Genomic DNA, 16,270 nt, shown 5'->3' with positions numbered 1-16,270 from the left:
ATTTGTTGTTAATAGTATTTGGGCTAAATTAATAAACCGGAGTACTTTGAGGAGCAGTTAACCTCATGGACACAGTGGAGTGTTTTGTTGTTTGCAAGTTAAAATAAAAACATTATTTGAATGAATATAATTCACAGTTGAAGGCAGTTATATCGTCCAACACAAACCGCTTTAAAAAGATTTTGTTTCTGCACAAACTAACACAGATTCCACTGAATGAAATACCACCTACTGTCTGACGGTTTCAATAACACTTTGTTTGTTTGTACAGCGGATACACTTTCCCGTCCCACACTGCTTCTTTGTTTCTGTAAGACGTGTGTATTAATGACTAAATAAAACAAATTCATGAAAGAAGGCAGTTAAACATCAACCAACTCCCACACTTAAACCGTTGTTTGCTTCATTTATGAAGATGGAAACATAATATAGAGCCCTGGACATCATGTATGCACTAAAACACTTCCTGTGACACACGTTTCCTTTATATGCACCAAATGAAAATGTCAAATGTCATTGTTCAGATTATCATGAAATGTTCTGAGAGAAACACTTCACGAGCACCGTCCACATAAATCATCAGAAATAAACACGGCTTTTAATCTCTGAATCAATCTGCTGCCGCTGGATTCAGGCTCGCACAAGAATCATAAACAACTCATCGAGATGCTTTATATTCTCAAAAGAGACGGGATTAATATGTCCCTTAAATCTTCATAAAAGTCCTTTTGGAATCCATTTCAAAAAGCCGTCCAGCTCTTTCCCACAGATTTAGAAAAGTAAATACAATTGGACCTCAATATAATACGGAGTTAAAAGCAATATGACACCCTAAAGTTTATAATAAAACTGATCCGGAAAGTGCAATTGCGCAATAAAGTCATAAAAGGCCTTAAGATTACAATAAATATTCCCTGTACCAACATTTGCACAGTTGAGCAGTCCCGCTGGGTTTGTGCTGGAGAAGATGAGTAGGAGTAGTGTTCTCCGCTTTTGGCAGAGAGGAGTACAGTTTATGGAGGTTGCGTAACGCGGTCCACTTTTCAAACCGCTACACCTGTGATTTAGCGCTTCGGTCTCCTTCCAACCAATATTCTTCCGTCTGCATCTCTGTGAGGCGAGACACGGTCCTCTGGAAGGCAAACATCTCCTCCTCTCCACTGAAGATGGACAGACCGCTGGCTTCATCCTGTTGAACAACTCAATAGTTTAGTGGAACTCCAGATGCTGAGTTCTTGTGGTAATGTGCACTTCCTCAAGTCAATCAAATGGCTTTTTATTAGCTAACACAGGGCAGAAAAATCACTTGGAATGCAGTCGTTACACAAATAGTAATTCTTTATCTTTACATTTAATTTAATTTAATTTAATCTTCCCTTGATAGGTTTTATTTGTTTTGATGCTTTTCATGTTTTTTCAGACTGATTCTGATCCATTGTATTCCTTTAATAGAGTGTTAGCAGGAAATGAGGGAGAGAGATATGCAACAAAGGTCGGCAGGTGGACCCTCAACATTTAATTTGAACTATTATTTACAGCTGAAATTAAAAATTAGAAAACTTAAGAAACGTATAGATGCTAGAAAATTGGTAAATATCCCAAAAACGTAAGAGATTTCAATGAAATTGTGTGTAAAGGAAAATCTGTGGATTCATGGTTTACGTAACGTTGACAGATGACATTTTGGAACATTTCTCTTTTTCAATACATTCTCTTTAAATAATCGGACCCACTATTGTTCATCACTACATAAACTCTAATGCCAAAACAAAACTAGAAGCAGTATAAAAATGTCTGATTTCCATTATTAAAGTAGTACATTCAGAGGACTTACTTGATTTAAGATAGAATAAGTAAAGTAAGTAGTGCTTAAGACGGTTTTTCAGTGACTGACTAACTTCAGCTTTGTGTTTTAATCTCCGTTCACTGACGGCCGACAGCCTCAGCCGGCTTAATCATCTACTTTATAACTAAAGGTCCACGCCCAACATGAAAAACGGGTTTAGCTCTCACCCTTGTCAGCCCCAGATCGTCCATCAGAATGTGGCTCTCGTCATGGCCGTGGTCACCATTGTGCACAAAAATATCATCCAGTGGATGATTGGCAAGAATCACCACCCGCACCTGAAAGGAGACGCACTTGTTATAAAACAAATAGCTACGGTTTGGTGTTTCAGTGAAGGTAAGTAAGCGGTGTACCTTGTGGTCGTAGAGGGCGTCCACGAGCGTTATGAGCCGCCTGGCTTGAGTTTTCTTGTTCAGCGTCAGCAGAGGAATGTGTCGGATGAAGACGGTGTCGAACAGCCTGGATATCTCCAGGTAGTCACTGGCCCCTAAAGGCTGAAACATTTACATTCAAACTCTTAGACGTCGCAATGATATTAATCCTGAAAAAAGCAGGCTACGGTGGTTTAAGTTGCTGAATGATTTTTGTATTTCCTATGTTTTAATAAAGCCACACTTTGTCTGAAGATGCTTGTTTACTAGAAACTTGTAGCTTTACATCTGTGTTTATTTGTCCACTTGTGACTCAATCATTTAAAAACAGGAACTGTTCAAAGCTGTTTAACTTTGTTTAAAATTCAGGTTTCAAAAGACACCGAATAGGCTGAAATACAAGGAAAGGCGTAGAAAGTCACAAACCATAAATCTAGATTTTTCTATTTTATACAACAGTGCCTCAGTTAAATTGTTTCCGTTATTAAATCTCATACAGTGCTATCATGATATATCGACACTACCATATTGTGTGGAGTTTTGACTCTGAAGCAGACAGAGATAAAGCTTTTTAAACGGCTCCTTAAAAAGGCATAAAGATGGATTACACACAATGTAGTAACAATCCAGTTCTGATGCAAAAAAGACATTTGTAAGTTTTCACTATCGATCTGAAATTCCTGGCAAAACCTTAATGGTTTGTCCATTATGAACGCAGCTTTGATTCTCATGTTCACATGCGAAGAAGAAGAAGAAGAAGAAGAAGAAGAAGAAGAAGAAGAAGAAGAAGAAGAAGAAGAAGAAGAAGAAGAAGAAGGGCTTTTCATGCATTTAACTGGTCGTGATAGTGGAGAGAGAGACAGGAAATGTGGGGGAAGAGCGAAGAGGAATGACATGCAGCCAGCAGGGAATTCAAACAGACATTCACTGCTCAAGGCATGTGCTCCTCTGTGGTTGGCCTCCTAACCACTCAGCTAGCAGGTCGCCCAGCATGCAACTCAATATTTAATGATGGACATTCAAAACAACAATAACATGCAAACAATTAAGTGCAATTGTTCACTAATGTGAGCAAAAACTTGATTGGTCGGATAAAAAAAATGCAAAAGCAAGAAACAAATTGTGATAAACTGACATCATTGTAGCGTTTATCCACTGAAAGACTTCAAAAGAAGTCAAGACTGATGCACATTTATGCCACAATTGTGTCATCGTATCCATCGCATAATATGTATATTTAAAACAACGTCTGAGAGACTTACTCTATCACACAGCTCCTCAAACGTGCAGTCTGCAATGGTCCCGCATGCTTTGTTCAGACGGACTTTCCTGTTGTTAACATTCAGAATTCTTGGTCGTGTTACTGTGGAGAGAAACAGTATATAAGTACATCAAGAGTGTACTTTCTGCGGTAGTACAAATACAGTGATAGCCACATTACACTTCAGCTGTAGACTTCAGTCATACGTCCACTTACTGTCATTCTGCTTAAAAGCCAGCTCATCAAACATCTTGTCCAGCGTTGCTTCTCCATCAGGCTCACTGGAGCTGCAGTAAAAGCAACATTAAAAACACAAACCATGCATACAACAGATCAAACCATAGCTCGCAACGACTGACTGTTTTACTTGATGGATTTCTCACAGGAAGTAGAGTTTTCCAGCAGATGGTTTGTTCCTTCTGCGGTAATCTATCCCAGAATCCAGGCGGAGAGTTTGGCAATAATTCTGCATGTGAGAGACGAACAATTAACAACGGGTGCTTTTATAAACGAAAAGGGAAAGAATGTGATTCATGTCTGCTTTCTTACCTGCAACACGGCAATAAACGGCACGAAGTTGACTCTCTGCAGCCCGTTTTTATACAAGTCTGAGGGGAAAGAGTGGGAGAAATTGTGTAGTTGGCTCATTAAAAAGAAAATAATGTCAACAATCTGGGACCGTTTAATTTATTAAGTTATTAAGTTAACATATGCATTGAAAATGGTGTGTAGGAGTGCACCATGTTAGATTTGAAATCATAAGGAGTTAACTGTACCCAGTCAAAGTTGTGTAAACATGCTAAGGACATCCGAAGGAATCTGGATGCACACTAAGTCAGTCTGAGGTAACAAGGACACAAGTGGTGTATTGACATACTGACTCACAATACAACACGGATTTAATGAGTTGTAGTTCGCTGCTGGAGCCGGTAAATACTTCTGACTACTGCAGAGTCATTTGTTCCAAGAAGGAAGGCTGAATGTAACCGTTCCCACTGAAGACAAAAGCCAGATGTTCGTGGGTGTACGCGAGTTGTTTTTGTCCGGTGGGAAACGGGCTAAAGTCAAGTAGCAAGAAGAGTTATCTGACGGTATTTGGCCGGACAGAAAACATATTCAGGATGTGTTGTTACTCACCTTTAGGGGGACGATTAGAAGTGGCCACAACAACAACGCCGTTCAGAAAGAGATTCTCAAAGAGCTGCTTGAGAATCATGGCATCAGCAATATCAGTCACCTGAGATGTGTGTTACAAATAAATGAACTTTGGGTAAAGCAATGGAAATACACTGTTGAGGTAAACAAACAAATACTGTGGGACTCCTTTAAATGTCTCCGTCCTGTAGAAATTACCTGAAACTCATCAAAGCACAGGAGACAAGCTTCCTCGCTGATCTCCTCTGCAACTGGAGCAATGGGGTCATAGGATTTGGCCATTTTACCTGCTTTCCTCTTTGGCATGCTCTGCTTCAGTCGATGGATCCCTAAAAAAAAAATTTAAATAAGAGAGCAAAAATGAGAAACTGCTGAGCTAAAAAAAAACAGGAACTGGAAAACGCAAACCACCACTTTTGAAGAAAATGTAACATCTGTACTTTTTAGTTTGGAGAGCAACAAGTTGTTAAAGTGGTGTAATGAATTTATATATTTTTAATACAATAGCAATCTAGAGTGAGAGTTAGTTGTATATTTTTAAAGTTACTTTTTACTTTATAAAAGAACAACACTCAAGACTTTTACTGGACCCATTTAAAGTGCTTTGTCAGCAGCATGCATATATATATATATACACAAGCAGTGCTATAAATGTAACAAAACCAACATGAGGCGGCAACAACAGGAAATATAAGCAAAGTTCAGCAACCACAGCGCTGACTTGCTCTGCAGACTTTGAATGCAGCGAGTTGAGAAGAATTCATCTCACAGCAGCAAAGAAATGTCACCTGAACCTCTGAGGATAGAATGCTGACAGTGCACAGCACATTGTGGAGGCCTGGTTTTCTTACTGGTAACACAGGTTACATATGAAGTTAAAGCTGATGGTAATATATATGTAAAATACACCAAAATCATTTTCAACGTTTGGCATCAAACACAAACATTTTAACAAGGAAGCACAGCGTCACAGCGTCACATCAAGCTGCACTGAGCTGCCGATTCAGTCGGTTGTCTGCAACCGCTGACAGCTGATTTAATTAATAAATTCATGATTAATGGAGACAAGCAGTCCATAGATCAGCATCACCCTTTGGTGGCAGCCATTTATAAAGCAGGATGTCAGCTGGATTCAAATAAACTTCTATTTATGCTAAATGTCTTGTTTGAAAAGCTGGATGACAGGAATAAAGAAATGCAACAAGGTGTGCGGGTTGATATGTTCTCTCCTCATAACAACACAAGCCATCGACACCAAATGATTACAAAGATACAAGACATGCGTTTATGGAACTCTGGTTCACTGACAGTGTGGAGAAAAGGTACAGCCTGGCAGACACCTCATCCATCTTGAACCTTTTCATTCACACGTTCGTTTGTGTCTTCACTCAAAAGCTCGAAGAATCATTTGCCCCCTTGTGGCTGCTAGGAGTAGATCAAGTCAAACATTACAATGATGAATATTATTATTAAGAGTACTCACTTTTATGCACGTCCAACATGAAACCGTGGAAATGAACCCTCTTTTTCTTTTCAGTCTCAACGTATGAATAGAACATGTCCATCACCATAGTTTTCCCCGTGCCTGAAACAAAACATAGAGCATGTGACTTAAAGGGAAAAAAAACATTTAACACTTTTCATATATTTGTAACTCTCTCTTACCAACATCACCGTAGATATAGTAACCTTTTGGAGCCTTCGGTTTTGGGAAAAACTGAAAGAAAATAAACAATAAGCAGGTTCTGGTGTTACAGATAGAAACCCAAATAAACAAACGTCTAAAGCAGACAACTCATTATCTTCAACAATAAAGCAAATTAAAGAAACGTGCAGGATTCAGATCCAAGTAAGTGAGTTTAGTAAACCAACAAGTTTAAAGTTCTTAATTTGTCACATTATAGGAATGAAATAGAATATAATAAAATACAATAACATGTCAAATGTAGTACTGTGATAGACTGGTACTGTTTCTGTAACGTAGAAGGTTTGGCAGTAATAATTAATTAATACACAATAAATGTGTATGTCTAATGACAACCGCTTATAGACAGGTAAGAACAGGATGTAGACAGGTAATACACTTAAACATATGTGCTACTGTGAAGGGTTATATAAGCGTATCAACAGGTAGTAAAATAAAGACTAAGATATATAATATAAAGATAAAAAGTAGTGTTAAGATAAACGAAAACAAGAGATACTGAGGTTGAACTTTCAAAGACCCCCTTTCTCCCCCTTTCCTCTACCTTGGAGAAGAAAGACATCTGTGTGTTGCTGTATCCTCGGAGTGTTTTGTGGAGCTGGTCCAGGGTCTGCATCACCGCTTTCTGGTGCTCATCCTCCCGCAGTGACCCGTCTCTGATCAGCCCGTTGTAGTGATCCAGGGGGCCACGGAACCCGGCGGGTCTCGCGCCGCTCTCCTCCGCTGTCTGTTGAGCTTCCACCGAGTAACCTTTATTAAAACCACAACAACAAACATTAGCTAGACAGCTACCAGGTTAACTTTAAGAGAAGGTGTCATAGAAAATGTTTATTAAAAGTACACTAGAGCTAGGTCGAAACTCGACCACCGGCTAACTCTTCCAACTCTATCACTATCAACACAACTCACCAACAACTCGTCTCACCTCGTCTGCAGACGTCTGTCAAAGATTGTAGCAGCTGTCTGGAGGAATAATGTTTTGTTAAAACAGAACTAAAGCCCAGCAAAGCTGAGGGTGACATCTTTACAGACAGCGGTATGTAACACACCGCCATCTTGGATTCAAATTTCTTCAACGTAACTTTATTAACAAACACATAACAAACAGAAGCGCGTATCCTCGTCGGCCACCAGGGGGCGACATTTCATTCAGTCCAAAGACTAAGATCCTAGATTTTCTGAGGATATTTATGATATTAACACATAAACTTCGAGCTTTGGGAATTGTTACAGGCATATATATTTTTTTTACTATTTCTTTATACAAAAAAATAGACAAAATAATCTATAAAAATAATCATTAGTTGCTGTTGCTTAATTCCAAACACAACACACACACACTACACCTGATCTAGCATAATATATATATATATATGACTATACCCACTAGTGTGGTAGCATCTACTGAAATACCCCAGTATGAAGAGGAAAATTAATCTCCCATGGTGTTAATTTAGGCTAAATGTCATGAAACACCTAAAATGACCTATTGTGTTCCGGGTGGCAGTAATAGGGATTGCAGAGCAACTGCACATATTAAAATCACTTTATTAATCGTTTCGTTAAAACAATTAAAATAGTGATTAATGCCTGTTACAATTTCCCACAGCTCAAGATTTATGCTTTAAAATGTCGTGTTTTGTTCTACCTAACAGCACAAAACCCAAATATATTCAGTTTATTATTGTGTACTATGATTATCTCACATCTGAGAAGCACATATTTGTTTAATTTATGCTTTAAAAAGCGTCTGCATCATTACTTTAACATTGTTGGTCAATTTGAATAATTAATGAATCTAAAAATAGTTTCAGCTCTAATGTTTTTATCTCCAGTTTGACTAATATATCTAGAGGACACAACTAACTATATATATTTTCCTTAATAATTATGCAGATTATTTCCTTGATGTTTTAGTTCAAGGTTCATGTCCTCAAATGTCTTGTATATATATATATATATATAATATATATATTTAGTAACCTATCACCAAAGACAAAGCATCAGAGCATCAACTCTTTACATTTAGGAGTCAAATATTTGGCATTTATGCTTAAAAAAAGTACAAAAATAATCATTAAATTATCAAAACAGTTGCAGATTATTTTGTCTTGATCGATTAATTGCTAACAGTTGAAGCTCTAAATATATTGCTGCACTAATATCTGACAGAATGAAACCCGCTGCAGAAAAATATCATTCAAATATTCTCAATCAAATAACAAGAAAACAGCAGAAACTCTGTCCTCAGTCTAATTTTACCTCCACAGCACTGAGAAGACAAAAAAAACATGGCAGACAACCGGCAGGGTGTTACAGGGGCTTACAGGCTTGTTGCCATGACAACAGAGGAGCCCTTCTCTCTCTCTCTCTCTCTCTCTGTCTCTCTGTAATGCACACACACACACACACACACACACATGCACACCCACTGTCACTCTCTGTCTGTCTCTGTTGTACACACTCACACACACACACACATACTATACATACAGTATTACAGTGGACTCTACGTTGCTCTGAGATCTGTGCTCAGGACATCACTCCACATCTGTCTTTGGATGGTGAGTGCCGACCGGTTATTGTTTGTTTACATGCTGTATCCTTTTGAACAATCTGCTTGAAATAATAGACATTTTGGGAGGTATGAACCTGCCGTTCGTGCATTCTTGCTGCATGGGAGATGTGCCACATGTTTATTTCCTCGCTGCTTCTTCTTCTTCTTCTTCTTTCTTTTTTTTTTTTTTTTTTTTAAAGATTAGGGTGGAAGCTGTCATCGTAATGGTAATTCATGGCTGGGTAGCCATGGTGAAGTCAATTTCCCCCTCCCTCTGCCACTGCTGAATGCATTAGTCTAATGAGATGTCTGCAGCCTGTGTGCCGAGCAGCAGCAGCGGCGGCAGCAGCAGCAGCAGCAGCAGCAGCAGTGTGTTAACCAAAAGGGAGACGAGGAAAAAGAGCAGGATGGCTTTCCCTTCATTGTTAGGGATTTAGCTTTAAAGTCACCTTTAGGCTCCTGGGATTTAAGACAAAAAGGGCTTGGCTCTTGGGCTTTCACAATAGAAGACAGCAGGTAATAGACACCCCCCTCCTCTCTTGGATTTATTAGTGTGTTATCAGAGCAGGATGGAGGTGCTGTTTCCTCCACAGCGCATGCATGGCTGCCTTTTGTGTTGTTTCCTTATTATGGTGCTCTGCTGAATGCTGCTCCTCTAACCGCAGTGCACAGCTGAGTATTCTGCAGTCTCTTAGTATTTAGATGTTGCTGTTGTTCACAAGCCATTCTGCTCCCTCTGTGCCTGCTCTAAAATGATGCTAATGCTGCTCTCTAATGTATAGCTGCTGAGGAGGAGGATTGCTGTGCAAGGGTGGTGCATGTTTCTTTGCATTTCTATATAGCTTGAGCTCAATGATTGTTTCCTTTGTCTCCAGCTCCAAATGAGTGTACCTGCAGCAACGGCACAGAAATCAGACGGCAACAACAGTGAAATGCAATCAGCTGCAGTGGCTCCCTCCTTCCTCCCCAGCCAGTCGGGGAAGATACCGGGCAGGAAGAGAGGGAGACCCCCGCTCCGCAATGTCGCCAAGATGGATTTTCCAAATCGTTACCCCGAGTCGCTCTCTCCACTCAAAGTGCCAAAGAAGAGGGGGAGAAAACCGGGCTTCAAGGTCAGTCACATGAGGGGGGAACTAGGGGGGGATGAGCTGTGGTGTATGAGTGTGTGTGTGTGTGTGTGTGTGTGTGTGTGTGTGTGTGTGTGTGTGTGTGTGTGTGTGTGTGTGTGTGCGGATGCACTGTGTTTAAAAATGCATGTGTACACAGAAAGACACAGACACACCGGCTCCATGCTCTTCACATTTTGTTGGACCCCAGTGAAACAGAGAGAGAGAGACTTAACATCTGTGAGGCTTTATTCTACTGTAGTCAAATGATATGGAAATATTTTTATGACCAAAGGGGATGTTGTTATTGTAAAAACATGCAAAAAATTAATCATCTGTAGCATAAAATCTACAGTTTCATGTAGATTTGGTGGCCTGATTATTCCATCAGCCCCCCCCCCCTCCTTGCAAGATTTAGTAAATAAATTATATGCCTGAAATAAGCAATGCAATAACTTCTTCTTCTGCAGCTCAAACCCAGGATGGTGATGACACCGTTGGCTATCTCTCCACCCAGCAGCACCCCTGAGCCCGATATGAGCTCCATTCCTCAGGATGCCGCCACCATCCCGCACTCTGCCACGCCCCAGGTGCTTACAGGTAAAACACTCTAAACATCATGTAACATCATTTTTGTCTTTAAGATCCAGTCCTGATTTGCATAAAAGACACGTCATAAATTAGGTATCTCTTCTCCATCCCTTCTCCACCCAAAACTGCCTCCACCTGTGTTCCCCCTGCATCAGTCTGTATCTACATCAACAAGCAGGCCAACACGGGCCCCAACCTGGACAGGAAGAAGATCCAGCAGCTTCCCGACCACTTCGGACCCGACAGGCCCTCTGTGGTGCTGCAGCAGGCCGTGCAAGGCTGCATCGACAGCGCCTTCCTGCAGAAAACAGTGTTCACTCTCCTCACACAGGGCTACGGGGGAGAAAAAATATCAGGTGTTGTACAAAGACCTCCCTCAGGTGTTGCTTTCTATTTGTTTAATAACTTTTTTCCCCCCACTACTTTACCTGATGTTGCACCTGAGTATGAAAACATGCATTAGTAAAGTAGTTTAATCACCTACTTTGTGCGTCTAAACTGGGATGTTGTTTCAAGTGGTTCCCCCCTGTTTTGCCCCTCCAGCCACATTCGATGGGAAGCAGCACCTTCTCAGCCTCCCCGTGGTCAACAGCATCGACTATGTGCTCCGTTTTCTGAAGAAGCTCTGCCGCAGCTTGCACTGTGAAAACCTCTTCAGCGACCAGCCCATTACCCAACACTGCGGCGGCTCCTACCAGTCAGATGGTACTTCTAAATATGTCTAAAAGAAGCTGCTACGCTGATAAAAAAACAAATTCTTTGATTTCATTCTGACTCTTATCTTGTCTGTAGCTGAAACGTCTATGGCCGAGGAATACCATTTAGACCAGTCCGACGGCAAACGCTACTCCGTGGACCCGGGCGATTCTGCTTTCAGCTCCATAAGCTCGTCCTACTCGCCAAAGTCTTCCTACGGGTTTCGTTCGTTGCAGCAGTTCTCCAACGGCTCGGCCTCCATGAGCATGTGCAGGCAGTCGTCCACCAGCCCGAGCACGTTCCCAGAGAGCAACAGGACAGGTGAGAAGTCATGGAAAGAAAAAAACCAAGATTCCTTCGGTGTTTATTTCTCTGAGGTAAGGAGGTAGAGCTTCATTTCTTTCCTTTGTTTTTCCAGGAGGTTATAATGCAGCTTCAGAGTCCCAGGACTCCAAACCTCCACCCAATAAGGACCCAACTACCTGGTCTGTAGAAGATGTTGCCTGGTTCATCAGGGATGCGGACCCCCAGGCTCTCGGCCCCCATTCAGACGTCTTTAGGAAACATGTAAGTTTGTTTTCCATTTGACTTTTTTCACTGCTGATTTAATGAACGTCCGGTGGAAATCACCTTGTCTGGTCACCACACCAACCTCTTGTTTCTGCTTCCTGCAGGAGATCGATGGAAACGCTTTGTTACTCCTAAAGAGCGACATGATCATGAAGTACCTCGGACTGAAGCTGGGGCCGGCCTTGAAGCTTTGCTACCACATCGACAAACTAAAGCAGACTAAGTTCTGAAAACCTTCTACTATATATTTCCCTCCCTTGAATCCAACAATACATTTGAGAACAGTCTCCAGGTCTGTGAGAGAATGGGAGGAGAGTAGAGTCCCCAGGAGTGAGATGCATCATTTCTTTTTATGCTGTAAAAGGATAAAAGGAAATGGGTTGCTACTTGTACAGATAATTGAACTTCTTTTTGCTCAGAATGAGAGGGCAACAGTAAGTTATGCGTGAAAAATATGCTATAAATCCAAGAAAGCAACACGAAGAGTGTCACATTCAGGTAATACTGTGCGGATACAACTTCATCTTCAGTCTTTTATGAAGACGTTTGTAACCAACATAAGCATTTTAACATTAGCAGGGTGTGATACATGTAGGAATATTGTAGAGTATAAGTAGAGTAAATATTAGCTTCTCCAACCTGCAGTTTATGTAACATCAACCGGGTTGTTGTTGTAGGTAATTTAGTATTTCTTTCCGAGCTAACACACTATAAAAAAAAGACAATTAGTTAGTTTATCACCTTGATTTAGTACTCCTTAACCTTGCAATAACTGAGCTTTATTTCTTCATCACCTTTAAGTTGATATGGCTAACTTTTAGCCAACAGGTGCTCGTATACATACCAACAGTTATGCAGCAACTCTGTTTTGGTCTCCACCAACTCCAGAGGGAAACATCTGGCTAGTTAGCTGCTAAATGCTCCACGATGTTCACCAGCCAGTCGTATTGTTTGTATCTGCTGTTTGGTGCTGAGCAGGTACTGTACTGGTCTTTAGAGCGTTCTCAAAAAACAGCTGCCTTCTGTTCTGGAAAATGATGCCATGAGATTAGTGGGAATCACCCAAAATAATAAAAGTGTGACCAGACAGCCAAGAAATGACCCGCTGTAGAGCTCTGTAAAGCCGAGAGGAGCTGCAGATTCAGGGGTTAATTCTCTTTTTTACATTCACTGATGCATTATTATTATTAAATAACAATAATAATTGAGCTGCTTTAAAGTCTTGAGCAGAGAAACTCTGAATGTTCAAATCTGGTTGGATAAAGGAGGGACATATACCACTAAACGAAATACCGGAGACCCTCCTCTCTTCCCATTGACTCGCAGACCTGGGTTCTCCAGACGTGACGTCCACGGCCGGACCCTCTTGGTACATTTTGCTGAAGAATTCCATGATGTCATGTTAGTGATAATGACATATTCACCCCTCTCTTCTCTTACTTACTCACTCTACTTTTGGCACAGATTTTAAACTAAAAACAGATTCAGAAGACATTGTGGAACGGATCCTTCATACACGTTAACATACTGTAATCAGTAAAAGAAGGCCAGTGTAAGAAAGTGTTTGTCTTCACACACACACACACACATATATATATATGTATATATATATATATATATTATATACATATATATATACACAATAGGATCTCATTTTTACCACACTGACAACATATCTATAACTGTGAGAAACAGTGCATTAAATACTACTTTGCTTTTTGATTGAGAGAAAATCATTTTGATACAACTTTTTCACATTACTGTGTAACAAAAGAGTAATGTTCCCATTGGATTCTTTTTTATTATCATTTTAATATTAAAAAAAACACTTTAACTTAAACAAAGCATAGCCTACAAACAGTAGAAAGACAGTAGCTCTCTTAGTAGTATATATAAAGAAAAATGAGAGCATTGTGAATGTGATATATTTATGTTTCAATATGCAAGATTGTTACATGCCAATTATCTCCATAGGCTCTTCGTGTATACTCATAAGAACGCTTTTTTTAATGCACATGTTTCTATGTTGATCAATCATCAGTGTTGATAAGGAAGCTGTCAAAACACAACAAAAACTTAAATGTTACACTGATTAAACCTAAACGGCCATGTAAATGGGTATATAATATAGTATTGCTTATGTATGCCACTTTTGGTGTACAGTATGCATCCTTTTTTAATCAATTAACCTTTTTAAGTGAATGCTGCTGTAAAGATATTACATGTAAGCCATGCCTAGTGAGATCAAGCTGAGGTGTTTTATTTTGAAAATCACTATGAATAAAAGGTTTAGAGAACGCTGAGCGGATCAGTGCTCTATGCTGGTGCTAAAGTTATCTATGTATTTAACTGTTTGCTTTTGTGTTTGTGAGATGTAAAGGAAATCATATGTGTATACTGTACTGTGACCATTAAATTAAGAAATCATATAATCAGAGATTTGCGTGAGACTTTTTTTTCCTCCCCCGCTCTCCTCTCACTATTCTGACCCGACAGGATGCAGCTGTGATGGAGGTTATCTCTTGTTTTTACCTAAATTCAAATGGAATTTGGATGTGGGTCCACACGTCTGAGAATTATGTTGGCTGGGAGCCTCATCTGCGCTTCAACAGACACGGTTTAACAAAGGTGACCTAAATCTGTGGCTCCCAAACTGGTGTCCTCCAGGGGACCTTAGTAGCCTCTGAAAGGGTCCTCATAAATCAGGAACAGATTCACTTCTGTACTGTTTTACTTACTGTATATTAGCATCATTAGCACCCATTATATCATATAGAATTCTGGTCAAAGTCTCAGCTAACAGTAAACCTTTAGAGGCCTGTGGACCAATGCAGATCTAATTAGAGGCCCTTTGCATGAAAATATTTGGGGCGTCTGGTTTGGAGTTAAATTACTAGTAAAATATGGTGTGATTTTATTCATGTGGAGCCACAGGGCAAACATTAGCTGCTATGATTGACCATCTCTGTATATTACATGGCCCCAGGTTTCCTGTTTAACATTTAAAAAATAGTTTAGGAATATGCAACATATAACATCAACAGAGATAATAAATCTGTTATGGTAATAGTTCCATATTTTGAGAAAAAAAGCTTATCTATGTCCTTGTTTAGAGTTAGAAACCTGCAGGTTAGCTTAGCATACAGACTGAAAACAGGGGGAAACTGCTAGCCTGGCTCTGGGAGCACCTCTATAAAGCTCTAATAAACATATTATATTTAGTTTGTTTAATCTGTAAAACTGAAATGTAAAAACGACAAGTTGTTGTTCTACCGGGGGTTTATGTATACTGGACTATTTCTTAGCCTGGAGCAGTGACTTCCTGGAGTTTCCGCTGGTTGCCTGACAACTGCTTCCATCCAAGAGATAGTCCAGTTTATGTGAAGCTCTGTGAGTAGCAGGCTACGCAATAAACCTATTTGATTTAGGATACATCTTTTTTAGACTTTTTAGACCTTCACGCTGGGAAATTAGCCTAAATGTACAGATCATTGTAGGCCTGCTGTTACCGGTATGAATAATTTAAATTGATAAATTGACAAATTGGACGTTTGATGTGATGTCAAAATCATCTAAGGGATGAGCAGTAGGTGACTTGGACTCATGGCCCTGCACACATGGGAACATGGAGGGGCCCCTGGTTGGTTATCCAGCTTTGTTTTTTTAGTAATTAAATTCCATCACTATCATTATTATTATACACGATTAATGACAATATGACTAAAATATTTCACCCTTAGGTTTAATTAATCTCTAATTTAATGAGTTCAATTTCTGATTCGTTACAATGGATTATTTGATCAGGGGCCAAACCCCCCCCCCCCCCCAAAAAAAAATGTATTTCCTGATGATGAAATTTCAGGCTGCTCATCCTCATCACGATGAAGGATCCGGTTATAACGTGACAGGATCCAGCTGAAGCCAAAGCGAGCAGCAGAGCAACAGTGAACTTATGATCAGGCTGTGATGCACACGGGTGACGCCGCGCTCCTGTAGTCGCATAACCACAGACTGGCGTGGGATCGGTCCCTGCTGCGCCTCATCTGGAATAACGTCGGGAAAATCAAGACATTTCATTAGCGGGTGTTTGTCATTTAAGGAGGCGAGCGGTGTTGAACATAATTCCCTTTTGGGCAAACGTTTTCATCGGAAAGGGGGTTTCTGTACTTTGCAGAAGCCAGAGCAGATTTATTCTTATAGAGAATCAAGGCTGTAATAAGGTAAGAAGTGATTGCTTGCAGATGTACATGTCTTGTGTTAGATGTTCAGATTATAGATGCGGCAAACGGTGAATGATTTGTGTTAATGTCTCACGCATTGCGTTTCATATTTTCCTTGTGTTTGGTTGAATGGAATCGAGCACAGGCGGCTGGAACACGGGCACCTGCGCATCCCTTAAAATATAAGCCACT

General features: G+C 40.2%; 2 protein-coding genes across 2 annotated transcripts; one reads left to right on the top strand and one right to left on the bottom strand.

The window, feature by feature from the left end:
• Positions 1 to 153: 153 nt before the first annotated feature.
• afg1la (AFG1 like ATPase a) lies at positions 154 to 7,393 on the bottom strand (the record flags this gene model as incomplete). The annotated part of the gene is made up of 13 exons (XM_079174969.1): positions 154 to 1,189; positions 2,014 to 2,124; positions 2,200 to 2,340; positions 3,480 to 3,580; positions 3,695 to 3,765; positions 3,862 to 3,944; positions 4,028 to 4,086; positions 4,616 to 4,715; positions 4,832 to 4,962; positions 6,117 to 6,218; positions 6,299 to 6,350; positions 6,883 to 7,088; positions 7,264 to 7,393. 13 exons carry the CDS (start codon positions 7,391 to 7,393, stop codon positions 1,052 to 1,054), a joined length of 1,425 nt encoding a protein of 474 aa, XP_079031095.1. The 3' UTR covers positions 154 to 1,051.
• Positions 7,394 to 9,776: 2,383 nt separating this feature from the next.
• LOC306707634 (sex comb on midleg-like protein 4) lies at positions 9,777 to 12,088 on the top strand (the record flags this gene model as incomplete). The annotated part of the gene is made up of 7 exons (XM_079175160.1): positions 9,777 to 10,007; positions 10,472 to 10,601; positions 10,748 to 10,948; positions 11,136 to 11,297; positions 11,385 to 11,609; positions 11,707 to 11,855; positions 11,963 to 12,088. The coding sequence occupies 7 exons, from the start codon at positions 9,777 to 9,779 to the stop codon at positions 12,086 to 12,088; spliced, it is 1,224 nt and encodes a 407-aa protein (XP_079031286.1).
• Between the last annotated feature and the right edge of the window lie 4,182 nt (positions 12,089 to 16,270).

This window comes from Pholis gunnellus (genome assembly GCF_910591455.1).
Source record: "Pholis gunnellus genome assembly, chromosome: 15".
Taxonomy (NCBI): Eukaryota; Metazoa; Chordata; class Actinopteri; order Perciformes; family Pholidae; genus Pholis; species Pholis gunnellus.
The sequence above is the reverse complement of the archived record's forward strand: the minus strand, read 5'-3'. Positions and strand labels throughout refer to the sequence as shown.